Here is a 26712-nt window from a genome sequence, read left to right on the forward strand (position 1 = left end):
CCTCTGCGGGAGAGGGAGAAGGGATGGACGGCGGCCGGAGCGCCCGGTTTAATCCTGGGGGCCAGAAGAGGGTTAAAACACTCTGGTTTCATCTAATCTTCTCGCTCAGGACCAGCCGAGCTTGAAACCTCCCCGTTCTGTGATAGGAACGGACAAATAAAAGCCTTTCTCAGAGAGAGTGCATGAAAGAGGGACTGTGTGCACTTTGGATTAGGGGCTTGTGTTTTTTTCTCTCTCTCTCTCTCTCTCTTTCTCAATTAGACTGAAAAGGATAAAAAAATAAAGAGCAGTCTGTTTGTTCTGCGTAATGCCCCTGAAAAGGGGGTTTTGCAGGTTATACCTGTTGGTCTCTCCCTGGACTTCATTTGAGGCAAAGAGCATTTTCTCTTTCACAGTTAGCAACAAATGAACGTGTGCATGACCTGCTATACTGTCTCACATTTATTCTATAACCACCTTCGATGTTATTTGGCTGTAGTCAAATTGCAGGTGTAGCTGAACTGAAAAAATATTTCAATATTTTCATGCTTGGATTCCCAGAGAATCAACAAATATATATGACAACGAACTTTTCTAACATGTGGCCCCTTCACATTTGCAAAAATGTGTGAACACAAAATGCATTAAAATATTTCGTTTCGTATTAAACATACTCGCCACAGAATGATCAGCTATTAGGCACATGCCAAATTTTAAATTCCTTAAGGTGTCAGAAATTAACAAGGTTTTGTGGACACTGTAAACAATGTTGATAATTTCTGTTGACTTGGAATGGGACCTTTTTGTGAGCGCTTTTGCTTTCGTGAAGAATGTATTACCTGCAGCTAATAACTAAAGGTAATTAGGCGTAATTTAGAAAACGCGCTGAAAGATCCGGCACTGCGCGGACGCCCTGCTCGTGTAGAATGGGTCCTTCAAGTTCATCGTCGCATGTTTTGTTCCCCACGCGTTTTCTACTGCCGCTGCTTGCTGCAGCTTTTGCAGAACAACCAAAAGAGGGTGGCCGGACTACATAACACTAGTATGCAAACTTTACATCATTATTCCTGTATGTGTTTGCACGCTGGAATGTAGCTAATTAAGCTGCGTTCGTGTGAAATTCACTTGCTTATGGGATACGTTAATTTGTTTTAAATGTTAAAGCACGCTAGCCAGGTAGCCTGTGTTGCTCTCCGAAACATTCTAAGGTTGAATTTATAAGCGACAGATACATATTTCGGCAAGTTAGCTAATTGTGTTATTTTTCCTTACAGAGGTTTCGACCTTGGGAACGTCTAATAAATATGAACCCAACCGGCGTCACCAGGTTTGTAGATCTGTAGATAAACATGCAAGTGTACTAGCGAATGAGTTTGTGTTGGACCTCTTCGCGCGAATAGCTTTCTGATTTAGTTGGACTTAACGGTTTGTCTTTTCAATGCACGTCCACAGCCTTTCAATACGAATTAACTTTAAGTAAACAAATGTTTACTTCTGCCGCAAGCAATGCAAAAAGAGCCAGCTTGTTGTATTGCTTCGAGTATTACTCATAAACCTTTGTTTATTTTCTGCCAAAGCACAATCATTAAAAATATCACCAATATCTATCAGCGATTTCTTACCAAGTAGCCTATGTGTGTGACAATACTCTGTCTTACTGTACATATAATTTACGTCATTAGGAATAAGGTTAACATTTAACAATATCTTTTAAAGCGTGCAACGTTTTATAAAGTCTCGTTTTCAATCCAAATTTGACATGCATCTCCTGTTTTAAAAAAAAAAAATTTTTTTTGTGACAATAGGCAATAGTTAACTTGGTGGTTTGCAGCAAAGATTCAGCTCAACAATGCAGCATAGTACGGGTAGACAAAAACCCTTCAATAGCTTAAACGTATCATTGATAAATACCGGTGTGGATATTCCTAAGATCATCGCTCTGAGAGAGATAACATGGCTGAAACATACATAATATAGGAACTCCTCCATCCTCTCTTCCTCTCTTTGCTTTCCTTTTTGGGAGGGGGGTGGGTGTCTTGTCAAACACCCGCCGGAGGAAATTGGTGATAATGCTAACAGATAAGACAGAAGTACCTGCAGGCCCTTGTTTGTCGGCTCTTGGCAGTATTGCCCCCCCCTAAATCAAGGCGCGGTGACAAAGTGCTCCATCAGTAGCTGCAGCGGGACCCAGGACGCCACTGAGGCCTTATCTTCCACGGGCTCCTGCACCACATTCACGCCATTACCGGGAACAATGGCACCTCTTCCCCCTCCTGTTGCCGTGAGTGACAGCGGGGGCGTGGGCGCACTTGTGTCTGACTTCACCCCCCACCCCCCCCCCCCAATCTCTATCTTACACCGGCCTGTTTTTCCAGCATGCATTCCCCCCCACCCCACCCCAGTGCGTTCAGACGCACAATAAAGGGTGTGTGTCCTCGACACTTCCTACCTTGTTTATTTAACTCGACTTTATAATAGACCTGGGTTTCCATTCAGCAAAAAATCGTTTCCTCCTGAAGTGAATTAGACTTTTTTTTTTTTTTGGGAAGGGGGTGTGGGTGTCTCTTGTGAACGTTGGAGGTGAAGCTGAGTAATGGTTAAAAATTTAATATGTCCTTCAGTGAAGTGGAAATGCACAAGAAGAAACAGAGAGGGAGACTGAAGATAAGGCCCTGATAAGGTGTTTCAATGGAGAATAGAATGAGTAATGGCTAAAGTATGATCTGCTCTTGCTCCTCAACTGGGAGTCAAAGTTGGATGCCAGAGTTTTGCTTTCAGGAGGCCTTGAAAATTTTTCACTTTATTATTGCAATACCTAGTAATTTAGGACTACCTACCATTTTCCTTGAGTTGTAACTGCACAATTTGATTGAATTTAATTTTGTTTGTGTAGCAGTTACATGGAGATGCAGTCACCAAGACGCTGTACAGGAAATCAGAAAATTGGGGAAGACCAGGCCTTAACCCCCAAAAACCTGCAAGTGAGGTTAAAAAAAAAAAAACTCCCCAGTGCTGAAACAAACACAGTTCGAAGTTAAAACTCCCCAGTGGGAAACAAATCCCTGGAGGAACTCTGCTTTTGAGAGGAAGTCCATTCTCTGCAAGGCCTGCCTGGCATCATGTCCCTGGGTTGCTGGACCCTCCTTGCATTCCCTAATGCATTCATTTGGCCTCTTTATTTTAGTTCCCCCGATAAATGATTTCCATTCAACTGAATTATTACCCAGAATGCACCATGGAACCATTATGAAGGTTTCCATTTCCTGGCAAAGCCCCTTTTCAGGATGTGCTGTTCTCACATGGGATAATAAGCATGTCAGAGGAACCATTTTGGCTCCGACCCAGAATAATAGGTTTTGTCAAGCCGGGCGTATAGTTTCCATAACAACCCTTTGTGGCCTGCGTGTCTGGGGTCTTATTTATGAATGGGGTAAAATATGACAGAGGGCACTTCAGGTGGTTGGCTGCCTATCACATGATACCAACTCAAAAGAGCGCGGTATGGAATGCGGACGGCTTATTCTCAAACTTTGAAGCCGGCATTAAAATGGCCACCCCCCCATGTAAAAAAAAAAAAAACCAAGCGGGAGGGGGCACAGATAGTGGCTTCGTTTGATCTGAAGGTCGCCAGCCCCCTTGCCGCCGTTGAAAGATGCCTGGCCAGCAAACCTGCCCCTTATTTAATAACATGAAGGGGAAGCGAACTCTCTCTCATAATTAGGCCTAATTACCCGGGAGGTGTTGACAGACGGACCGCGAGGAGACAAACTGCCTTTATCCGCAGACTTAGAGTCAGATTACTGGAGCTGTCTTATCTGTTTCAGCGGTAGCCGAGACCTCAATCTTCCCCCCCGTCTCTTCCCCGGGCAGAGGGACAGTTATACGGGGGTATATTAATCAGCCTAACCTGCGCGGTTTCTACCCCCCCCCTCCCCCGGCCTCGAGTTTAATTACTAATCCGCTTTTTTTTTTTGTTGCTTTTTTCCATAAATGTTTTTTTGTTACGTGGGCCATATTTAATGAAACGCTGATCTTGCAGGGAGGGAGGGAGTTGGGGCGTGGGGGCGTGGGGGGGGGCATTGTGGGTGAATGGCAGGGCCAGGGACCCACTCTTCCTCTGTGGTTATCTTCTGTTCCCCTGGTTATGAAAAGGACCTGTTCCTTTATTAAAACTCACAGTGCAATGCGGTGCTGCTTGTCAGGTCAGTGCTGGGGAAGATCGTACTCCATGCAGCAGGAGGTAGTTTAAGCTGCATGGTGAGCTGGTGCAAGGACTGCAGTATTTGGAGGGAACGGGTTGTAGGTGGTTGAGTCCCTAGAGAATGGGATTTCTCGAAGGGTCCGGATTGTCGTGGCTTAACATCTTTGTTTATCCCCCCCAAAACCCTGATTGGGTCTGTCCTCAGATCTGCAGATTTCTCCAGTGCACCCGTGATTGGAACTCTGGTGCCGCTACTGGTTCCCCGGTTGACGTGGTGCCTCAGGGGTCGTGGGTTCAGCTGTGGGTGTCACAGCCTGCACCTACAGACCACAGTGTGTCTTCTTCCCCATGAAGTCCACATATACTTAGTTCACTGCGCTAAATTCCATTTGTGTATGGTGCAGTTCTGCAGCCTAGCGTGACTGATAACACATCGAGCTAACAAAGTGGCTGAGCGAGCCCGGGTTTGGCTCTTTCTGTTTGGCCCAGGCGGCAGCAGCCAGGTAACAGGTATCACCTGTCCTGTTGTGTGTGGGGGTGGTGGGGGGGTGGGAGAGGCTCAATGACAGCCCTTTCTGCAAGGTTAGCCTCAGAGGGCACTCCGGTGCCCTTTTGTTAATTTGGAAGGCTGGACGAAGGCCCGTCTCCGCTTGACGGATTAACATGGGCAATTTAACTGCTAACCTCCCGAAAATGAGGTTTGCTAAAATACCTCTGGCTCCGGTTTCAGCGTGTGGCGACTGAGGGGTCGGGGTCGGGGGGTTATTACACATAAAAAAACGGGGGGACGTCGGGGGTGGCCCGGGTAACCTTACAAACAAGCGGGAGTAGCGGCCTTAGCGCCCGGTCGCGGCTAGCTCCTTACAGCAGCTAGCTCTCTACCGCGGCTAGCTCCTTACAGCGGCTAGCTCTTTACCACAGCTAACCCTTTACAGCGGCTAGCTCTTTACTGCGGCTAGCTCCTTACAGCGGCTAGATCTTTACTACGGCTAGATCTTTACCGCGGCTAGCTCTCTTCCACGGCTAGCTCTCTACAGCAGCTAGCCCTTTACCGCGACTAACTCTTTACTGCAGCTAGCACTTTACAGCGGCTAGATCTTTTCCGCGGCTAACTCTTTACCGCGCCTGGCTCTCTACAGCAGCTGGCCCTTTACCGCGGCTAGCTCTTTACGGCGCTGCGAGTTGTGTGTGTACTTCAGCTCCGCGACGCTACCGCGGGCTGAGTCGGTCGGCGTCGACGTTTCCGTGTGATCAGACGTTTGACGCGTTTGCCCTCCGGCGCTTCTGCGGTTGGCTGAGTTTCAAGCGGAGCCCTGCCGTACCTCTGCACCGAACATAAAAGCTTCGCTGCTGCCCTTTCAGAAACTGCTGTTGATAAAAAAAATAAAGCTATAAAGACCTGAATATCTGTTCTGTTTTCAGTAATTAGGCTGTCTCGCAGTGATTTATGGCGTATTGGGTAACCGTTCTTTTTGGAAAGAAGAAGGGGAGAAAGTAAAATCTTCTGTCATGTACAAGTTTCTTCACTTCTTGCCCAGGGGGTTTATTTATATTTGTAGAGAATTGAGATTCCGAGATATAAAGATAAAATTTAATCGCATTCAAATTATTCCAATTGGAACGTCAGGATTCCTGGAAAAGAGCTACGATCGTTTGACGTAACGTGCCACAGTTGATCTTAAGTTTGATTGTTTTTTATCCAATCCGATGCCTGGTTTAAAATGCGTTCTTCGTCGTGGCGTTCGCTCAGATTTAAGGAAACAGAATGACGGCCAATCAGGCCGAACTGCAACAGGATCAGTGCGTCGGCCCAAAACCGCAAACGGCGAAGGCGCTGCATCGACAGCCGCCTTCAGACGGGGGGGGGCTGCTGGTTCCAGTCCAGATCGCAACAGCTGGCGGGACAAAGGTTTCCTTCTGTCTTGATTTAATTTGATACAGTCAGAAAAAAGTGAACTAACTGTCAACCCAAGTATAACTATTTTATCATGACACTTCCTGCCGTTAGTTTGTGCATGTTTGTGAACTGACATCATTAACTGTCGTTTCTGCCACTTGCAGATGTTCATTGGCGTGATTGTGGTCCGAGTTATGTTAGGAATTGCTGTGGGCAGTATTATTAGTAAAAGAGCTGTTTTCCTGTCAGCCTTGTCAGTTCAAGTTACTTGCTGCGTGCTTTGTTCTGAATGTCCAGTGTAGAGTTTTCTGGGGATTTTAAAAACTCTAATAAGCATCACTCACTTGAAGATGAGTGATGCGTATTAGATTCCCGTTAAATTTAACTTGAGCCGCTTCAGGAAAGTATCCTGCCGTATAAGTGTAAGGTTTGTTTAAAAGATCTGTAAGCTGTGTAAGAGTGTTAGCTAAGTGACATCCGTGTAAATGTGGTGCTTGCACTCTGTTGATGCTCAGGTTACAGGTGAGACCTCGGCTGATGTAGCTGTCCCGGGTCGATTTTAGGGATCCCCGGTGATGGCTCTCCCTCCTCCTGTGCCCGAGTTCATCCTGCGGGGGTCCGGAGCCCCTGTTAACACCCTACACTTCCGCTGCGGGGACCCAGGACCCCCGCTGCTCTTCTCGGGGTGAGTGTCACCCCCCCCCCCCTCCGTATCACCGTACACCTTAAAGGGCTAAAGCAGTGCACCCCTGATTTCTGCTGTGGCGCTTTGCTGGCTGGTTTATGCACTGACTGCACCTCTCTGCTGTGATGCTGATGGCTGGTGATTGGCTCTGGGGGGGGGGGAGTATCTGCCTGAATGTAACTCTAAATGGAAAAATGCCTGGAATGCTGGATCTCCAAGCCGACATGTAGCATTGAAGTAGTGTTAGATCTGATGGTGCAGAGTGTTAATGACATCATCATCATCCACCCTGGGGGGGGGACCCTTTTGCTACAGGTCAGGGAAAGGGGCCATCCACGTGTGGAACCTGACCACCAGGAGAGCGGAGAAGGTTCTAGAAGGCCACGGGGGGGCTTCCGTGATCTGGCTGGACACGCTCGGTTCGAGAGACGCCCTCATCAGGTGATCTCCCAAACCGTGCCTCCTGGCTCCAGTAGGCCTGGGTCCCTAATGAAGATTCAGTAAACTTTTTATTGCTTTTATATTTCTTTTTTTAATCAATGTAGACTGTTGTTTTGTGAACACCGATGAAAGTATGATTGAGATCTCAAACAGTTGGGGAAAAGGTCTTGACACATTGACGGAGTGAAACCTCAGCCAGTTCCAAATAAACACTCATTTTGAGTGCACTCCTTATTAAATACACTTTTACTGCCTGCTGAATTGCAGCATGCAGATTGCCCATCGTAAGAACCGCTCTGCAGGATGTAGCGTTACCCTCATGCGCACATCTGTCCCCGGGATGACAGAGAACATCGCTGCGTTGGGCTAGGCCCATTTTTGCGGCCTGCAATTCAGATGAATTTGGCAACCCGTCTCTCAAGTTGCCACTGGCTGAGCACGCATCGGGGTAATTAGCTGCGATTAATTAGATCAAGAGAGGGAGCGGCCGTAACGAGCTCGCCGTGATCCGACAAATTACCGCGCTGACGGAATGGATTAGTCTGGAAGGTTCTGACAGCGGGTGGAGCCGACTTCCGAAAAATCCTCTTCTTGAGCGGAGTGGTGTAGAGAGTGGTTGTAAAGTTAATGTTTTTTTTGCACCAACAGCAAGTTTATGCAACCGAACCTAAATCCACGAGAATGCCAGATTAAATTAAGTGACGATGGCTCGGTTAAATACCAGGTTGTTTTTTGCTCATTTTACATGTTTTTTTTGCTCTGTAGAGGCCTAATACTGGAAGTAATGTTGACAGTGTCAGACATTTTGTGGATGAAATACGTGAACTTGTAACATAAACTTTGTAAGGAGGGTCGAAGCATGTTGTACGTGCATTAAGTATTTGTTGAAATATTATCTCCTCCTTGATTTACAGTGTAGTTATTCTATAATTAGTGGGGAACCTTAATATTTTGTTACAGTGTCAATGTTTATATATATATATTTTTTTAATAAGACACTGCCAAAAACAAGTTGTGCTGTGCTAGCTGTAAACACTGGCACCGTGTGTCACTTTATTATGAATGCGACTGAGTGACATCAGTGGTGTGAGGTTGTGTCATTAGCCAATGAGCACTGCTCTGTGAGTCAACACGACAGTGCGAGTAATTAGTCAGCGGTAAATGACAAATTGAGGTGACTCATCAGGATCGTTGTTGATGTTCGCTTAGCGGCTGGCTTTTTAATCCACGGGCTGTAATTTGCATGTTGTTGACAGAGGAGTCAATTACCGCGGTAAAACGGTAACGCAACCGTCGCCTGAAACACAGAGCCGCTTCTTTTGAGGAGCTGCGATGAGTTCGTGCGATGCTTATTTCAAATACCCGGGTCTGTGTGCGCGAAATGTTTCCGAGCGGTGGCGCTGGAGTAGGTGGGATCGTGTTTCCCCTGTCCAAATCCGCTACGCGCTAAAAGTGACCGGAGCTCAACACCCCATTTTTTACTCCCAGCCGTCTCCGGCATTTTCCACAGCGCTGATCGATCTTAGTGGAATATGAAATGGATGGTAGTGATGACATAACCTATACACCTGCATGGGGAGTTCCCTTACTGACACTGTGTGTGTGTGCGTGTGCATGTTTGTGTGTGTGTGTGTGGATGTGTGTGTGTATATGCATGCATGTGTTTTTTCTTGCATGTGTGTGTATGTGCATGCATGTGCTTTTCTTGCATGTGTGTGCACTTGCATGCGTGTGCGTGAATTTGCGTGTGTACACTTGTGTGTGTGCATGTGTGTACATGCGTATGCTTGTGCGTGTGTGTGTATGCATACGTGTGTGTGTGCTGTGTGTGTGTGTGTGTGTGTGTGTGTATGTGCATACGTGTGTGCGTGCTCAGCCAGGGTCGGGACATGCGGGTGTGCACCTGGGACCTGAGTGAGGGCCGGAGTGATGTTCTGGACTCCTTCAGCACCGGCAGCGTGGGGTTCTGCCAATGCTCCCTGCTGCAGAGCTCCGGGCTCAGCCTGCTGGCCCACCCTGGACCCCTCACGGAGGAGGTGAGGAAGAGGACGGTCATGGTCATGAAAATGATTATAGGTCCTTAGCACTGGTCCTGGAGAGCCACAGGGCAGCAGCTGGTTCATGTTTTTACCTGAAAATCAGCTACCAATAATACCTAAGAAACCAGGTGGGACAAGTTGAGCTGTAAACAGTAGCTTTAATTCATGAGTACTGAATAACAACCAAAACCTACACTCCTTTACGGCTCTCCAGGACAAGGATTGGGAACCCCTAATCATCACCACAATTACGATGATGATGATAATTATGATTATGGTGGTGATGATCACCATCATCAGACCCATAGTGGAGGTGAACTCAGTTAACTTTCTCATTCATGATTTGTCTGAAACTCTTTTTACGTGGCTGTATATATCAGTGCATGGTGATTTTTCCAGGCTTTTCCTGATTAAGCGAAATGAAAAATTAAGCACTGATTTTCAGACCATAAATATCTCTGAGAGCCACTAGTGTTTTTGCATTATTCCTGAATGTTCCCGAATAAAGGCTCCCTGTGAGTGTGTGTATGTGTGTGTGTTTGGGTGAGATGTGTAGTGTGTGTGTGTGGGTGATGTGTGTGTGGTGCGTTGTTGAGGAGTGAGTGGGGGGGAGACAGTAAGGGGACGTGAGCTCGAGAGTGTGACCACGGGACAGTGAGCCGTGAAGGAGAGCTGGGTGGGCGGGGTTTTTGGAGCCCCCCCCCCCCCCTTAGCACCAGATTCATGTTATGCCTCACATGAAAGGGCTCTCCAGTCATCCAATTCCACCCCCCCCCCCTTCACGCGTGACTCCGCCAACCCCCGACCGCCAGAGACAGACAGGCGTCCCGCGAGTGGGGCGTCCGCCAGCCTCCGTCCCTCAAAGACCCCTTTGTGCCTCCCCGCGACGGCACCTGAGCCTCTCACCTCTCACCTGTCCCCTGTCCCGCCTCCTGCACAAACCTCCCCAGTCCCAGCGTTGCATGCTGGGACTGATCTGCTCACCCGCCTGTCCGTGTCACAGCCCCCGTCGGCCCTGTACAGTCCTCCACACGCAACAACAAGGAGAAGAAAAAAGAAGAGAGAGGAAGCGTTGCAGCGTTGCACTCTGGGATTGACTTTGGGCCAGAGGCAGGGGGATGACATCATCGATTTCCTCTCCTCTCCTCTCCTCTCCTGGCCTGGCAGGTTTAATGTTTACCGCGGCGCGGATCGTTGCCAGCGGCGACTCCCGCGTCAGCCGTTAATTGATGGAGCGGCGGGGGGGGGGGGGGGGGGTTTATCATTTTATTTATGGGCAGCGTTAGCGGCGGCGCTCAGCGTTAGCGCGCTGCACCTGAGGCTAAAGCGCTCGTTAATAGCGTCTTTGTGAAGGGGAGCCTGCGCTACAGATGTGCTGTCCTGATAAAATATGAATCCGCCTCTGAACGAGATGTTTCATTTGCCTTCTAATGAGGATGTATCTCCATCATTACGGCTCCGGAACTCGGTTGCTAAAACTTGGGAGGGTAATTTATATCTTTTCTCCTTTTGGTAATGGTAATGACCTTATTACGCTTATCCAAGCGCTTAATTCCTCCTCTCCTCCCCTCCCTCCCTCCCTCTCTCGCTCACAGTTTCCCTGTGTAGTTTATATTATAGTGATTATATTGTGTTCATCTTGAAACGAGCGCAGCCTCTTTTCTTATGAAAAACGTAGCAACATATCGAACGTAGAAATCGGCCTCCAGTATAATTCGCTGGCGGTGTGAGTCTCACTTTGGCCGGATGATGTCACCGTAATGACAGTTGTAATGCCGTTATAAAAAAGGGAAAACGGTCATTTCCTTTTTTTAAATTTATGTTTTTTTTTTTACCACCGAGCGTTTGGGCACGTTTCCTTCGGTGCTGAATCAGGGGGAGTCGTGTCCCAGCTTGAGTAAGCCGGAGCAGATCTTTTCGGCCGGGGCAGATTTTTCGGTTTGAGGAGATGGTGGGAGCGGCTGGCTGGGAGCCTGAATGTGTTATTAAGCTTTAATTTAGACGAGCTGACTGTCTGCCAGGAGCTCTCTGTGTGGCGGGTGGAGGTCCCTATGAGTAGGGGGAGGTCCCTGTGAGTGGGAGGAGGTCTGTTTGGGTGGCTGGAGGCCTCCAGGTGGAGGTCTGTTGGGGTGGGAGGAGGTCTGTTTGGGTGGTGGGTGGATGTCTGTGTGGCTGGGTGGATGTCTCTGGGGTGAGTGGAGGTCACTGGGTGGATGTCTGCTGGGGTGGGTGGTGGTCTGTTGGTGTGCAGACCTGCTACAGCTAGATGGATATGAGTTAGCTGGGTGTGTGTGCTTCACAGAGGGTTTGTCCTGGAGTAATCAATTTATCAATCAGTCAGTCAACCAATTAATCAACCAATCGATTAGTCCGATTTGTCAATATTTATTATTTATGTTAGGGAAAATGGATTTGCAGTTAGATTCGTATGTACAACTCAAAGCACACTGGAGATAAGATGCTGTTAAAACAATGAATGGTGTGATGAGAGAATAAGCGCAGGATAAATGTGAGTTTAGTGCCAGGGGGTATTAAAATTGATGCAAGGAGTGAAAACGCACTTGTGCTCCAGAGATAAAGTGATCATCTGATGAAGACCTGCTGCTCTAAATGTTAGCCTGGATGCGGATAAATAAAACCATCTTGCTTTATTTCCTGTTACGACATTTTCTCAGAACCTTATGCCAAGAAACTCTTGGAGTGTGTGTGTTAGTATTAACCCAGTTTTCAGGGCTTTGTGTTTCTGGTCTTAGGGCTTCCTGTGGGTGTAATCTGTGCATGTTCAGAATTAGCAGCTTGGTTTTTGGTTCTGTAGCGATGTTGCCTCTCTACCCACTGGTGTGAGGATGATGTTGGCCCGGTCTGGCACTGTTGCTCACGTCAATCAGATTAATGTCTTCTGTGATTCGCTCTGGATAAGAGCAATATCAGTCTGGCTGTCACTGGTGTGACTGAGTGAATGTATGCGTCAGGTTGGGTGTGAATGTGTGGATCGGTCTGGTTGTAACTGGTGTGACTGAGTGAATGTGTGGATCGGTCTTATTGTGACTGGTGTGACTGAGTGAATGTATGCGTCAGGTTGGGTGTGAATGAGTGAATGTGTGGATCAGTCTTATTGTAACTGGTGTGACTGAGTGAATGTGTGGATCAGTCTTACTGTGACTGGTGTGACTGAGTGAATGTATGCGTCAGGTTGGGTGTGACTGAGTGAATGTGTGAATCAGTCTTATTGTGACTGGTGTGACTGAGTGAATGTATGCGTCAGGTTGGGTGTGAATGTGTGGATCGGTCTGGTTGTAACTGGTGTGACTGAGTGAATGTGTGGATCGGTCTTATTGTGACTGGTGTGACTGAGTGAATGTATGCGTCAGGTTGGGTGTGAATGAGTGAATGTGTGGATCAGTCTGGTTGTAACTGGTGTGACTGAGTGAATGTGTGGATCAGTCTGGTTGTAACTGGTGTGACTGAGTGAATGTATTGGCAGTGGCAGTGATAGGATGATTGACTGGCTCTTATTGGTCCTCCCCTGCAGATTAAACTCATTGACCTGGCCAGCAAAACGCAGGTGTGTTCTCTGAAGCCCGACGCCAAGCGGGGGATGCTCATGTGCGCCAAACTGTGGCAGGTAAGGAGCGGGCGTGGCACCCTGAGGAGCACAGGTACCCCCCCTCCCCTCCCCCACCCACGCCCAGGGCGTTCCCCAAATTTCTGAGTAGTGAGAAAGGTACCCAGCTAGGGAGTGTTGGTGTCAGGGAGACAAATTGTTCTGATGACATCATTTTTATGAAAAAAAATGAATGACACGAATGCCTCACAGATTAAAAACATGCCTGGCTAGATTAATTTTATTCCCCTCAGTCTCAAGAAATTTTGTGATTGGTCCATTTAAAAGTGGCTAGCCAAACAGAGGTGTGTAATAGGCCGCTTAGCCAACAGCTGGCACTTGGGGATCTCCTTGGGGAAGCCCCCCATGCGCCCCCCTGGTACACCCCCGGCACGCCCCATTTCAGGTGAGCAGTGGCGGCAGCCGCTCCTGTCCCCAAATTTTTACAAGACACGGCAAAGTCATTAATGCCAGGGCACCAGTGCAGCGGTGCGTTCTTCTAGAATTTTCCGTTCCCCATGTCTCGACCTCTCTCAAATGCCTCTGTTTTTAGCGCATATAAACAGTTTGATTTTCATTCAGTAACCTATCATGCCGTCTTTTATTTGGAGCTAATGTAAATGTTAACTGCTTGTTGTTACTAATAGCTCACTGCGGCTATTGTGAGTGTCTTGCCGCGACTCGTTGCACTTTTGTGATTTAACTTGTAGCTCATAATTGCTCTTTCAGTATCCGGAGCGCGTTGCGGCACTTTTTTCTCCTTTGTGCGAACGGCGCTGTTAAAAAGAAAAAAAGAAAGAAATCGAGTAACGCCAAGACACGAAGAGTTTGGCGGGAAGCCCGCCGCGGGACGCTTGACAGGCGCGTAAACAGACGGCGGCGGCGGCGGCGGCGGGGGCGGGGAGACGTTGCGTGTGATTTATCGCCCGGCCTGTCCCGGACCGCTCTCTCTCCCGGCGCATTTCTCAGCGCGTCGTCTGCGCCCCGGCCCGGCGCTCTGTAATTAGGCTGTTTGGAGCGGCTCGGGTTCGAGGCCGTGTGTCAAACAGCCGGCTGCGGACGCGGGTTCCCAGCGGCCTTCCCCCCCCCCCCCATCAGGACTAATTATTATTACGGGTAATTAATATCGGCTGTGTGAAAATGTGTTTACGTTATACCCTTTCACAGAATGCGAAATCGTTCATGCAGGTTGGACGTTTGGCTGGGTGGGTGGGATCAGAGCCAGGGAGGGGTTTTTTTTCCCGGTGTTAAACAGGAAGTGGGCGTCCGAAAAAGTCTGTCTGGCATCGTGGCCGGGGGGCGGTACTTACGGCTAACGGAGCAATGTTTTCTACCGCCGCTCGTTTTCCTGCTTTTCCTTTTATTACCTTTTTTTCTTTACTTTTTTCCGTTTTTCAGGAGCGCGGGTAGTTTGGGTCTCGTCTGCCCGTGGCGCTAGCCCGCGGTGGTGATGGCCTCCTCCGCGGGCAGAACGAGACTTCACCCCGGGTCCGGGGTGACAGGCAGTCAGCGTCGGGCTGAACGCTTTCGCGGGCCAGCCGAACGAATACGCAACCGTGACGACACGCCCCAGCGACGGTTACATAAACGCGAAACGCCCACATCTGCCCCGCGCTAGCTTTTTAACTGGGGGAGGGAGTGGCAGCTCGCCGCAGGAGTCACTGAACGCCGTGCAGTCTGCACTTGGCTCATTTGCATCCACTGCATTTCAGTTACTGTAATTGGCATCCACTGCATTTCAGTTACTGTAATTGGCATCCACTGCATTTCAGTTCACTTGCATCCACTGCATTTCAGTTCACTTGCATCCACTGCATTTCAGTTCACTTGCATCCACTGCATTTCAGTTCATTTGAATCCACTGCATTTCAGTTCAATTGCATCCACTGCAATTCAGTTCACTTGCATCCACTGCATTTCAGTTCATTTGAATCCACTGCATTTCAGTTCATTTGAATCCACTGCATACTGACAATCAGGCTGTAACAAACAGAATTTCAACTAACTTTCTGAATTGACTGAGTCAAAATCAAATTAAAGGAATTTTCCAAATTGCCAAACTGGAAGTGGAGGTGTAGGAGAGGCTGTGTCGTCCTCCCCTTCCCTCCCGATGCTGCGTCTGTCTCCTCCATCGTGTCGGCAGAGATCTGCAAACAAATATATTGGCGGAATTAGACATCTAACCTCTGGACTTATGGAGAGGATTAAATGGCGTATTAAGTATCACTTTCTTTCAGTTCGGCTTCCTCTTGCCCAGTGCAGTATGGTCCCTGTCGCACAGAATCGCCTCTCTCTCCCATCGACGAGCGTCCTCCTGCGCCGCGCCTGCTGGGAAAGCCCTCCGCCCGGCTCCTCCCAGTAGTCCGCAGTGTTGGTGGTGGTGGGGTGGTGGGGAGGGGCGCAGCGAATTTCCCAGTCTTACAGTAGAACTGCCCGCTGCACCACTGCCGCGGTCTGCTGCCAGCGCTCCCGTCTGACCAGCTGTGTAAATGATGAATCTTTTCCTCAAGTGTGAGCCGCGCTCCGGCCAAGCGCTCGCTCTCTCTCCCTCCCTCTCCCTCCCTCTCCCTCTCTCTCTCGCGGAGGATATAATGAATTAGGTGTCTGCCCAGGGTTCCGCGACCTTTGCCCTGTGACATCATCAATCAAAGGGCTCCTACACTTAGCTGAAGTGCAGGGGGCCAGGGGGCCAACAGACGGTAATGTTTAGCGGCTAGCTGGGAGGCGGCGGGGACTTGATTCGCCGTTTGTTTTTATTTGTTTTTTTAATCTCTTAATATTGTAGTTAGTGATGTGTTTATAAGGAATACACGGCTCTGTCTATAATTTGTTTAAGCGGTGGGGGGAAAAAAACTATTACCATTAAGTGGGGGGGAAAGGTCATAGACTTAAAAAAAAAAGGGGAGGGGTGTGTGAGTCTTCGGCTTTTGGCCCTTACACATATGGAAAGAATTTTCCCTCCGTGCCTTTTTGAATACGGAGTGCACGATCGCTCAGAGTGAGCCGGTATGCAAAGGTTCTCCTGTGGCCTCACCCTGTCTGCCGCCCTTTAGGGACCGTAAAAAAAAAAAGGGCAGTGGGAATGTCCCTGGAGGGAGTGGCGCAGGAGGCTTCGCTTTTCACGGGTTTCGGTAAAACACGGACGCCCCCCTGGTCTCGCAGGAGCAGGTAAAACGAAGACGTCCTCTGAGCAAAGACACTGTGGGGAGCCTTCATTTTTCACGGCAGTGTGTAAAACGGAGACGACCCCTTAACAAAGATGCCCTGGGAAGCCTTCATTTTTCATGGGAGCTGGTAAAATGAAGACGTCCCCTGAACAAAGACGCTCTGGGGAGTCTTCGTTTTTCACCGTAGATGGTAAAACGAGGGTGCTCCCTGAACTCAGATGGTCATGGCCAGTCTTTGTTTTTCTCAGTAGCGTGGTAAAATATTGATCGCCCCACCCCACCCCCCCCCGAACTTGGACAGCTGCTGGGAGTCTTTGTTTTTTGCAGGAAGAGGTTAAATGAGGATGCGCCCTGAACTGAGAGAGCATGGTGGCAGTGTTTGTTTTCCCTTGGGACATGACAAAGAAGGATGTTCCCTGAATTCAGACCGCATGGGGTGCCCCCGTCAGGTAAAACGAGGACGCTCCCTGGGCTCGGGTGGTGCCGGGCACCTTCGTTTCCCATGGGTGGAGGTAACGCGAGGACGCTCCCTGAACTCAGACAGCTACGCTCCCTGGTTCCCATGGCGGTTCAAGGCGTGAGCCGTTGGCGAGGGGAGGGGAGGGGTTATCCCGTGCGTCGGTATCAGGTGGAGGTGTAGTTCACGGGCGCGGTGTGGGCTGCGTCAGTCGGGTCCTGCCAGAGCTGACAGGGGGAGGCGGGGCCAGCGGCCCGGCTGCTAGCCCCCGGGGGAACACGCGACACCTCCTCAGCCGTAAATCTGCTCCGAAAGGCCTCCCCCCCGCCCGCCTCCCCCCCGCCTCGACGGGACGGTGAAATATGGGGCCTGCTGGTTTATCAGCTCTCCTCGCTGTACGTTCTCCTCTGCCGAGCTGATTTACGACCCGGCCGCGTTCCTCGACGTATCGCTTCCCCCCCCGTCGCCGTGCGGAAAGAATTTGCCGGAACCCCGTGAGAGTGCACGCACGGCAGATACGTTTTTGGTGGAGCCCTTCGTTCGTGGGCGTGTCGCGGCCGTCTTCCTCAGGAATGATCCCTGGCTCCGCGTCGTTTGATGTGTAAATGCAAATGGAACCTGAAATTAATTTGCATGGTGACAGTGCACTGCCAGGGGAAGATTTATGGGGCGACACGCATCCAGGGCTAGCTGGAATAAAAAATGCGTCGACCTGCCAGCTCTCCCAGGCCTTTCTGGTTTCAGCAAAGAACCGCCCATTAGAATGGAGCGAGGGGTGTGAATGGTGTGTGTGTGTACGTGCGTACGTGTGTATGTTTGTGTTTTATGTCGGGTGTGTATGTACTCCGTGTTTTATGTGTGTGCGTGCGTGTTTGTACTCTGTGTTTTATGTGCGTGTATGTGTGCCTATGTGTGTATGCACGTGTGTGTATGCGTGTGTATGCATGTGGGTGTATGTGAGTGCACGTGTGTGTATGTATATGTATGTGTGCGTGTGTGTGTGTGTACACGTGTGTGTGTATATGTATATGTGTGCGTGTGTGTGTGTGTCTGTGTATGTATATGTGTGTGTGTGCGTGCGTGTGCGTGTGCGATGTATATGTGTGTGTGTGTGTGTGTGTGTGTGTGTGTGTATATGTATATGTGTGTGTGTCTGTGTGTGTCTGTGTGTGTGTGTGTGTGTGTGTGTACGCGCGTGCTCCGTACAGGAGGAAGTGGGGGCGGGCTCTCGGGGACACAGATGAGGAGTAAATTGACGAGCGCTGTAATTGGCTGCCAGTGGGAGCGTCTGATTTATGGAGAGGAGAGAGCGTCTGGGAGCGTTAGCGTGCTCTCCGCCAGATAACCCCTGCTCTACCCTGCCACTCAGCTTCCGTTTCTCTCTCTCTCTCCCCCTCTCGCTCCCACTCTCTCCCTCTTTCTCCTGCTCTCTCCCTCTTTCTCACTCTCCCTTTCTCTTCTTCCTCCTCTCTCTCCCTCTCTCTGCCTCTCACTCACACTCTTTCTTTCCCTCTCTCCCTCTTTCTCTCTCTGCCTCTCTCTCTCCCTCTTTCACACTCTCCCTTTCTCTCCTTCCCTCTCTCACTTTCTCTCTCTCTCTGTCAAATTCAGAATGCTTTATTGGCATGACAAGATATGTCATTATGTTGCCAAAGCACAGAAAAGAACATATACAATGGAACACATAAACATAAATCTAGACGTACGGTGTACAGACAAATATGGGCCTATCCTAATATGCTCTCTGGTTGTCTGTTTATGGCAAACTGTTATGTAATTTGCAGGTAGTCCTATACCCCCTAATAAATAGGAGAGGTCATTTAAAATTCAGAGCGTATTTTTATAAACTTGGGGTAGAAATGCTTCCTTATGTTGTGGTAATTTTTTACATGTTGTGAGGAAGTGTAGCTCTGTCTCCACCACTCCCTGACTGCAGTATGAGCACAGCGTGTCCTCTGGGCAGCCAGGCGCCTTGTCCGCTGTTTGATGGCTGTGTCTTGAGGCTTCTCTTGCTCCTCCCCTCCCTCCTCCTCTCTCTCTCTCTCCTCCCTCCTTCTCCGCATCTCCTCCCTCTCCTCTCCTCTCCTCTCCTCCCTCCTCCCTCCCTCCTCTCCTCTCTCCTCCTCTCCTTCCCCCCCACTCTGCAGCCGGATTCTGGCACGGGCCCCCTCCTGCTGACGGGGCACGAGGACGGCTGGCTGTCCCTGTGGGACGTGTCCCAGCGGAGGCCCCTGTCCGGCCTGGCCGCGCACCCCGAGCCCGTCATGTGCCTCGACTTTGACCCCGCCGGGGGGAGGGGCATCTCGGGGTCCTCGGAGAGAGCCCTCGCCTCCTGGACGCTTGACGGACAGCAGAGCCTCCAGGTCAGGAAGGGTGACACCCCCCCCCATCCCGCCGATGCGCCGGGGGAAAATATTTAGTGAGGAAGAGGAGTTTGTGCAGGGCCTGTGCTCATTAATCAGGCGCTGGTTACACTGCAGAGACAGGGCCGAGGGCCGTACGCACTGTCACCCCAAACCAGCCACCCACACGATACCCCTAACACTGCCCCGAGGTGTCTCTCTCTCTCTCCGTCTCCCTCTCCCTCTCTCTCTCCCCCCTCTCTCTCTCTCTCTCTCTCTCAGTCTCTCTCTCTCTCTCTCTCTCTCTCCCTCTCTTCTCTGTTGTCTGTTGTCGTCGTCTCTGCTCTTCCCCTCACTCTCTTTCCATTTTTTTCTTTTTGAGTCTCTGTTCTCCTTCATTCGCTCCGTCCTCTCTTCTCAACGCCCACACTGTTTTCATACCGAACAGTCTGTCCTCTCTCCTACTCCGGTCACTCAGAATCTACCGCATAGTTCATTGCTGGTGTAAGATCACTATACACGGCGAGCAACACCATTCTCATTGAAAAGAAGGCATGTGTATTTCAGATTAAAAACCTTTGAACTTGTGCGCAAATGCGACACCGTTAAAACATCGTACCTCAGCATCGCGTGTTGGTGTTACGCTTCACATTGCTTGACACTTGAATTTTTCTATATTTTTTAAATAAGTGAAAGGATAAATATTTTGAATCGAATAGGCTGTCCTCCGGAGGACTGCGCGTGTAACTGCAGCACTGGGAACAGACCAAGTCAAAGAGCAAAAAAATAAGAAACTTGGTTCCGTTTGGTTTATTTTGCACCGATTTAAAAAAAAAAAAAAAAAAACCCCCAAAAAGAAACAGAAAGATTTAATTTATAATTTTGGGCAGGGGGGTAGTGGGTGGGGAGGGGTGAAAACAAATAAATTGGTAGAGGGTTCCAAGCGGGGGATTTTAAATTACCCTTGCGCCAAATGCACTGTGACGTCCAGACAGCCGTCCCGGGCTCTTCCCACAAAAGTGTTTCAGTGGCCGGGCAGCGGAGCGTCTGCCCGGGTTTGACGGATGACCCGCGAGGGCTAATAAAAATATCAGAGCCTTAGAGGCTCTTAAGCAAACACAAAACACATCTGCAATAAAGAGAACGGTAGTTTGCGGTGGGGGGGTGGGGGGGGGGGGGGTGGGGTTCTAGAGCCGCTGGACCGGGCCACAAATCACTGCTGGTGACTGTGGAGCTGGGAACAGTGGGGGGGGAGGGAACAGGGGAGGAACAGTCGGGGGGAGAGTGGAACAGCGAGAGGAACAGTGGGGAGTGGAACAGCCGGAGGAACAGTGGGGGGGAGAGTGGAACAGCGGGAGGAACAGTGGGGGGGAGAGTGGAACAGCGGAGGACAGCGGGAGGAGGGGAACAGCGGAGGAACAGTGGGGGGAGTGGAACAGAGAACAGTGGGGAGGAACAGGGGAGGACAGGGGAGTGGAACAGCGGAGGAACAGTGGGGGGGGAACAGCGGAGGAACAGTGGGGGAGGAACAGCGGAGGAACAGTGGGGGGAGTGGAACAGCGGAGGAACAGTGGCGGGAGAAGTGGGAACAGTCGGGGGGGGAACAGGAGGAACAGTGGGGGAACAGTGGAACAGTAGAGAGGTGGGACAGTGGAACAGTAGGGGGAACAGTGGAACAGTAGAGAGGTGGGACAGTATGGAGGTGGGACAGTAGGGAGGTGGGACAGTAAGGAGGCGGAACAGTGGAACAGTAGAGAGGTGGAAGTCCCAGGTGGAACATGAGGTGGGCAGTAGTGGAGGAGCGGTCGGACATAGAGGGTGGGGGCAGGGGCAGTAGTGTCAGGTGCACTGTCCTGATTGCATGGTGGGGGTGGGGGTGGGGGGGGAACTTTGTTTGACAGAAGGCAGTGGAATCCCCGTCCTGGTGAAGGGCTGTGAACTGCTCTTATCAGCCGGGGCTTTGGCCTGCAGATAAGGGGGATATGCTCTGGACAGGGCACTTAATTTACCGCACATGCTTCTCATAAGACACTATCAGCATGCCTGGGGTTCCAGAGTCTCTCTCTCTCTCTCTCTCTCTCTCTCTCTCTCTCTCTCGCTCTCTCTCCCTCTCTCTCTCTCTCTCTCTCTCTCTCTCTCTCTCTCTCTCTTCCCTCTCTCTCCCTCTCCTCTCTCTTCTCTTCTTCTCTCTCTCGTCTGCTGTTGCTCTCCCTCTCTTCTTCTCTCTCTTCTTCTTTTGTCTATTTCTTTTCTCTGTCTGCTCCTTTTTAGTCTGTCTCGGATGACTTTTCTCTCGTGCATGAGTTAAGGTTGAGTTTACCTGGATTGATGTGTGTCTCTCTGTGAGTGTACCTGGATGACTGGTTGTGTGTGTGTGCGTGTGTGTATGGGTTTGTGTGTGTGTATATGGGTTTGGGTGTGTGGATGGATTTGTGTGTGTGTGCGTGTATGGGTTTGTGTGTGTGTATGGGTTTGTGTGTGTGTGTGTGTGTGTGTGCGTGTGTGTGTGTGTGTGCGCGTGTGCGCGTGTGCTGATGTTTTCTGTCCCCTTTGCTCACGCGACTGACAGGCGCTGAGAGACAGGTTCCTCCGGTCCTCGGAGAGTGAGAGAAAAAAGGAGGGAGGGAGAGAGAGAGGAGGAGTGATAGAGACAGAGACAGATCAGCGGTGTAAATCAGGCGTAGCTGCTTCTGAGGACTGTTACTCACACGATGACACCTCCCACAGGTGCAGCTCCGCGCTGTGCCCCTCACAGTATCCCCTCACCCAGGTGCCCAAAGCCTGCACAGCGTCACCTGTGAGTCAGGAGGGCTGCATCAGCCAGGTAGCTGGCCCGGCCAGGCCAGGATTTAGCGTCCCTGCTCGGCCCTGACCTGTCGGACTCCCTCGCCCGTCTCTGCCGCAGTCTCTGGCGGCTCAGGTGTGACGGTGGGGCGAGTTCGACCAATCGCACGCTTGGGTCTTCGGGGAGCCAGAGAGGAATATTCAGACAGGAGAAAGACCCTGAGTGAGGAGGCGGAGGGGGGGCAGGCCGGGGTTTCCATTAGAGGTCATCGCGTGGCTGTGATTACGTGTCGTTTGATGGCAGTCAGCCCCAGCAGCTGTGTTGCTCGCATGAGTCGTACGTAAGGCGTTGCTTTGAACGTGGAGATATGGGGCGACTAGCTCGGAGTAAGCCGTGTCTGCAGTCGAGCTGGTTGCCGGTTCCGCCTGGGCATGTCAGTTCCTTGAGCAGACTACCCCTAACCTAACTGCTCTGGCGAATGAGAGGCATCAATTGTAAAGTGCTTTGGATAAAAGCGCTATATAAATGCAGTCCATTTACCATTTACCATCTTCTGGCCATTTTAAAAGTTTAGAAATGCCAAGCAGGCACACAGTTAAATGTCCTCTCTGAAAGTGTACATTTTGCTCTGATAGTGTTCATTTTACTAATAGAGCAATAGAGTTTACATTTGTTTCTCAATTGGACAAATGTCAACTCTGGTGGAGTTAACACTTTACTGTGTGCGTGTGCGTGTGTGTCTGTGCGTGCGTGCAGGCGTGCACATTAGTGTGCGCGTGTGTTTGTGTGTCTGTGTGCGTGTACGTGCGCATGTGCACGTGTATGTGTGTCTGTGTGTGTGTTGGCTTGTGGGGTCGTGGGCCATATTGTGGAAGAGAAATGGGGGGGCGTCAGACGCGGACACTCGCTACATAAACACCCCGCTGGTGTTACTGCGCTTAATGCGCCGGATTGACCCCCTTAATAAATAAATACCCCGCCCCGACGCAAGCGAGGGGAGACAAAACAGGGCAAAACAAACAGAGACGGACACGCGAACCCATCGCCGCCCGAGCCGTAACGCGAGCCAGATGGCGCTCGGTTCCGGGGCATACCATCCACCTGAGGTAACGACGCGCTTAACAAACGAGGGCTTGTAATTAATTATTCAGGCTGGCCGCGTGTTAGCGCGCGGCGCGTACACACTTCTGTTTGTGTGGGCGCTGAACGCTGAGCGTTCGTTAGGGGGATTACTATCCCTCTTTCTGCGATGATTTCTTAACACCGTATCCTCAAACCCATACAGGGCTCTACACTAACAGTATTTCCAAGGAGCGCGTGTGTGCTCCTGAGTTGAAATATTTGGGAGCATCCCAATTAGTCGATGTGCTCCCAAATTATTTTTATAGTTCACTCACATCAACTTTCAGGAGCAAATGCTCTTAAAATGGTAGCTCTGTAGAGCCCAGCCATCTGCTGCTTAAGGCAGTACTGTGGCACTTGGCGTTATGCTGTGGGTTTTGTGTTCACTGTTTTTATTGGTTGTGACAGTGATGATGTGTCTTCAGCTTGGCTTGTTGCCTGTGCCTGCTTGTGCGTACTTATGTGAGCTGCTCTGGGTACGAGCATCTGCTGAAAGCCTGACTGTAATGTAGATGTAGATGTAGATGTAGATGGATGTGGGTGTTCTGTGCCCATCTGTCCAATCAAAATGCTCTCCCTAGCAAGAGCACTGAAGTGCTGCTAATAGCTAAGCCGTGTGTGGCTAGTGCAGCGAGGTTCACCCAGTAGCAGGACTGAATCTATGACCATGAATCTCCACCTGCAGGGTTCAGTCAGGTGGTTAGGGGCTTCTTCTGGAACGTGATGGCAGAACTATACCGTAAAACTCTCGCACCGGATACATTCTAAGATCTGATGCAACGTACCTGTGGCTAAGATCACTTCCTTCTCTGGGATGCTGTAGATCACTGATAAAAACGTGAGGAGGCTTGTGCATGGGTTATCGTCCTGTCCGTGACGATCTTCGTGCGGTGATTCGTCAGGCGAAAGGCGCCTCGATCGGGATGCAGAGCGCCTTCACGACAAGCGCAAGCGCTCGTGAAACGGCCTCCAAACCAAACAGTCGCCCCAGGAACATTCGCTCGCAGGAACATTCTCCCCCATCCCCCCCCCCCCGCCCGTACTGTTTTACGGCTGACGGGTGAGCCCCCCCCCCCCCCCAGCCCTGCCGGGGGTTCCTCTGCCAGGTTCAACAGTAATTTAGCCCTCCATTTGAACCTCAATCATCGTGTCAGCTGATGGTTCGAGAGATGGCTGGAAAGGACTCCTGTCTTATTTTTGTTGGGTGGACTTGCACAGAACCCCCCCCCCACCCACCCCAACAATTAAAGAAGTCGCTGAGCTCGTTAGTTTGTAATGCTCATTTTTTATTGTGTGGAACTGGTATTTCAATGGTTCAATGGCATTTTTTCTGCCGTACGTTTCAATGTCAGTAGGTTGTGTGTGGAAAAACTTAACCCTTTCAGGTGTAAGATCACAAATATGGGATTAGAAAGTTCTTAATGAACATTCTAATGCTGATGTAACAATCACTACTGGTAAGTGAAAGCAGTGGGGTTCTAGAACAGTGACTTAGAATTTAGAAGAAAAAAAACATTCCAAAAAACCTACTCTGCACAGGGGTAAATGTGAATGTGAACAGCAAAGCCTTCTGGGTAACGTTTATCAGTCCTCGTCATTTGGGCGGATTCCTTTTGCATGTGTTACTCAGCGCCTGTCCTGCGCCTGCCTGTCTCCCGCGCATGTAAACTACGCCACGTGCTTTTGCATTGGCTGCTGTACAATGGCGGTTTTTGCACGAGCAGTATCGTGAAGCGTGCTACGCTTTGCTGGGAAGCGCGCCCTCTTTTCTGTGTCAGAGGGGTTCCCCTTTGGAACTGTGCAATGGATCTTTAACGGAACACCTATGCCTGTGGTCCTGGTGCATCTCAGAGTACAACTGCTGATCTAGGATCAGTTGTGCCCTGTCCTGTATGCCTGCTTCATCCATAATGAGCTTAAGGGTGAAACTGACCCTGGGTCAGCTCTCCTGCTCCGAGACATGTTGTGAACACGCCGCCCCCCCTTTCCCCTCTTGTCTTTCTGATTCCTCAGCTCCAGGACTCGGTCGAGGTGGTGAACCCGGGGTTCTCCCAGCTCCGCGTGCGCCAGGACCGGCGTATCCTGGCGACGGCCGGGTGGGACCACCACGTGCGCCTGTTCGGCTGGAAGAGGCTGAGGCCGCTGGCCGTCCTCCGTCACCACGGCGACGCCGCGCTCTGCGTCGCCTTCTCCGACCACGGCGACCCCCGCCGGCGAGTCCTGGCGGCCGGCTCGAAGGACCAGCGGATCAGCGTCTGGTCGGTGTACAGCGACGCGTGAGAGGGGACGACCACCGGGGGGCGCTGTGCCGTTAGCCGGGACGCGTCCGCACCTGCACCTTGGACCTGTGCCATGGATCACGTGACCGCGCCAGGTCACATGACCGCTTCAAGCGAGAGGGCTGATACTCTGCGGTGGTCTTCGTCACAGTCGACTGCAGCGAAGCTGTGCTGGGATGACGGATCCTTTGTTATTGAAGCAGATAGTAAAGTCAGAGCCTGAAATTAGCCTGCTGGCCCCACACACAGCTTTCCCTCCTTTGGCAGGTTTACAGTGTTGGTCCTGGAGCTGGTTCATATGAAGGTGTTAAATCAACTCTTGTGTGCATGTTACTCAAATAGCAGTCCACAACCTCCCAAAAACAGATGTACTCATTAAAATGAATTATTTTGCAGAACCAAATATTTTCTAATAGTATAATAACAACTGCACTCTGCACAGTAAGATGCAGTAGAAATTAGAACACCTTCAGCTGAAATCTGGTTTTCCTGAGTAGATTATTCGGGCCTGGTGCCACACGCATTCCGTAAAACGGGAATCGGTTCAGGCCTTTTTATGTGCATGAAGTCCCGCCGCGGGTCTGGCTTTCCAGGTAAAGCGTGAAACCTCAGCCGGCGCTGGAGCGGCGACTGGCTCCTTCTCCGCGGCTCCTGGATCCCGGCGCTCGCCCCGCTCGGAAAAGGCCGGCCTGCAGTTTTCCCCGGAGCCGAGCCGGAACGTCGGCACGGGAAGCCTTTGTGCCGTTCCAAAATAAAGCCCTAAATTACCGCCGGCATTCGGTCTTCCCAAAAAAAAAAAAAAATTCTTCAAAATGTTTTATTTTTTAAAAATTTTTTACTCCTGTTGTCAATTCCTCATGCTGGACCCCCCTGAGACTCAAGCGGAGGAATCTTAATCCTCTCTCCTGTCAGGTTTTTTAAATTATTTTTGTGTTTTATTCTGTTTGCTTTGCTGGTGGGAGGTTTGCTCCAGTGGGGTCGCCTTTCTTTAGCGTACGGTGCGGTGGTCCGATCCCTGTTGCGTTTTTTTTCTTTCTTTTTTCCCAAAAAAAACTACGCCCCTCTCAGTTTAACATCGCCCTTTGCCTTGACCCAGACCACATTCGTCACCTCGGGGATAATCAGGCCGCGCATACGCCTCCAAACGCCGGCGTTTTGTTTACGAGATCGATTAGGAAAAAGCCCTTCCTCCGTTTAGCACCCCCCGAGAAGAAGAAGGAGGGGGGAGCGGGGGGGGGGAACGAGGGGTGAAAAGGGCAGACTCGGCATTTCTCTTGCGCCGCGACACGTCGCCATTGAGCCCGCAGGATGCTGGGAAACGCAGGTGCTGATCGGTGGGGATCGGTGTTTGTGGAGCGTGGCGTGGTCGCTAGCCGTCGGCCGTCGTGCATTGTTCCACGCGGTTCTTTTGTCTTTCCTCAGGGGTTGGTGTGTGTGTGGGGTGGCCAGAACTGACCTCTGGAGTAAGGCTCTAAATGTGTCTGTGTGTTAAGGGTCTGTTTTTTTCCAGCATCTAACCTTCAGCTGTACTGTTGACTTTATTGTAATGGTAATAATGGATTTATGCATTTATATAGCACTTATCAGGGTCTCAAAGTGCATTATAGTGCATTATAAGCGCAAGAGGGGAGACTTTCACCACTGTGTACACCCAACAGTTTTCAGTTTGTGTAGATCACTGGCAGTGCAAAAATAAATGTGATTGTGTACATTG

The 26712-nt window shown here is 50.4% G+C and overlaps 1 protein-coding gene across 5 annotated transcripts; it reads left to right on the forward strand.

Moving 5' to 3' along the window:
- Nucleotides 1–863: 863 nt before the first annotated feature.
- gnb1l (guanine nucleotide binding protein (G protein), beta polypeptide 1-like) lies at nucleotides 864–26712 on the forward strand. Of its 5 annotated transcripts, none has more exons than XM_064353751.1 (8): nucleotides 865–1021; nucleotides 1254–1306; nucleotides 6641–6762; nucleotides 7078–7203; nucleotides 9080–9239; nucleotides 12775–12867; nucleotides 18618–18833; nucleotides 24733–26712. In XM_064353751.1, exons 1-8 carry the CDS (start codon nucleotides 931–933, stop codon nucleotides 24997–24999), a joined length of 1128 nt encoding a protein of 375 aa, XP_064209821.1. In that variant the 5' UTR covers nucleotides 865–930; the 3' UTR covers nucleotides 25000–26712. The 5 variants fall into 5 exon arrangements, with proteins under 5 accessions (XP_064209825.1, XP_064209821.1, XP_064209822.1 ...); XM_064353752.1 differs by having other exon boundaries at nucleotides 938–1021; nucleotides 6593–6762; XM_064353753.1 differs by lacking the exon at nucleotides 865–1021 and adding an exon at nucleotides 5931–6089 and having other exon boundaries at nucleotides 1280–1306; nucleotides 6593–6762.

The sequence above is a fragment of the Anguilla rostrata genome, chromosome 10, assembly GCF_018555375.3.
Source record: "Anguilla rostrata isolate EN2019 chromosome 10, ASM1855537v3, whole genome shotgun sequence".
Taxonomy (NCBI): domain Eukaryota; kingdom Metazoa; phylum Chordata; class Actinopteri; order Anguilliformes; family Anguillidae; genus Anguilla; species Anguilla rostrata.

Excerpts from the sequence above, each read along its gene's own strand:
- gnb1l (XM_064353751.1), top strand. The coding sequence starts at position 931 with ATGTTTTGTTCCCCACGCGTTTTCTACTGCCGCTGCTTGCTGCAGCTT. Across the intron at positions 12,868-18,617 it reads TGTGCGCCAAACTGTGGCAG|CCGGATTCTGGCACGGGCCC; the intron begins GTAAGGAGCGGG and ends CCCACTCTGCAG. Across the intron at positions 18,834-24,732 it reads ACGGACAGCAGAGCCTCCAG|CTCCAGGACTCGGTCGAGGT; the intron begins GTCAGGAAGGGT and ends CTGATTCCTCAG.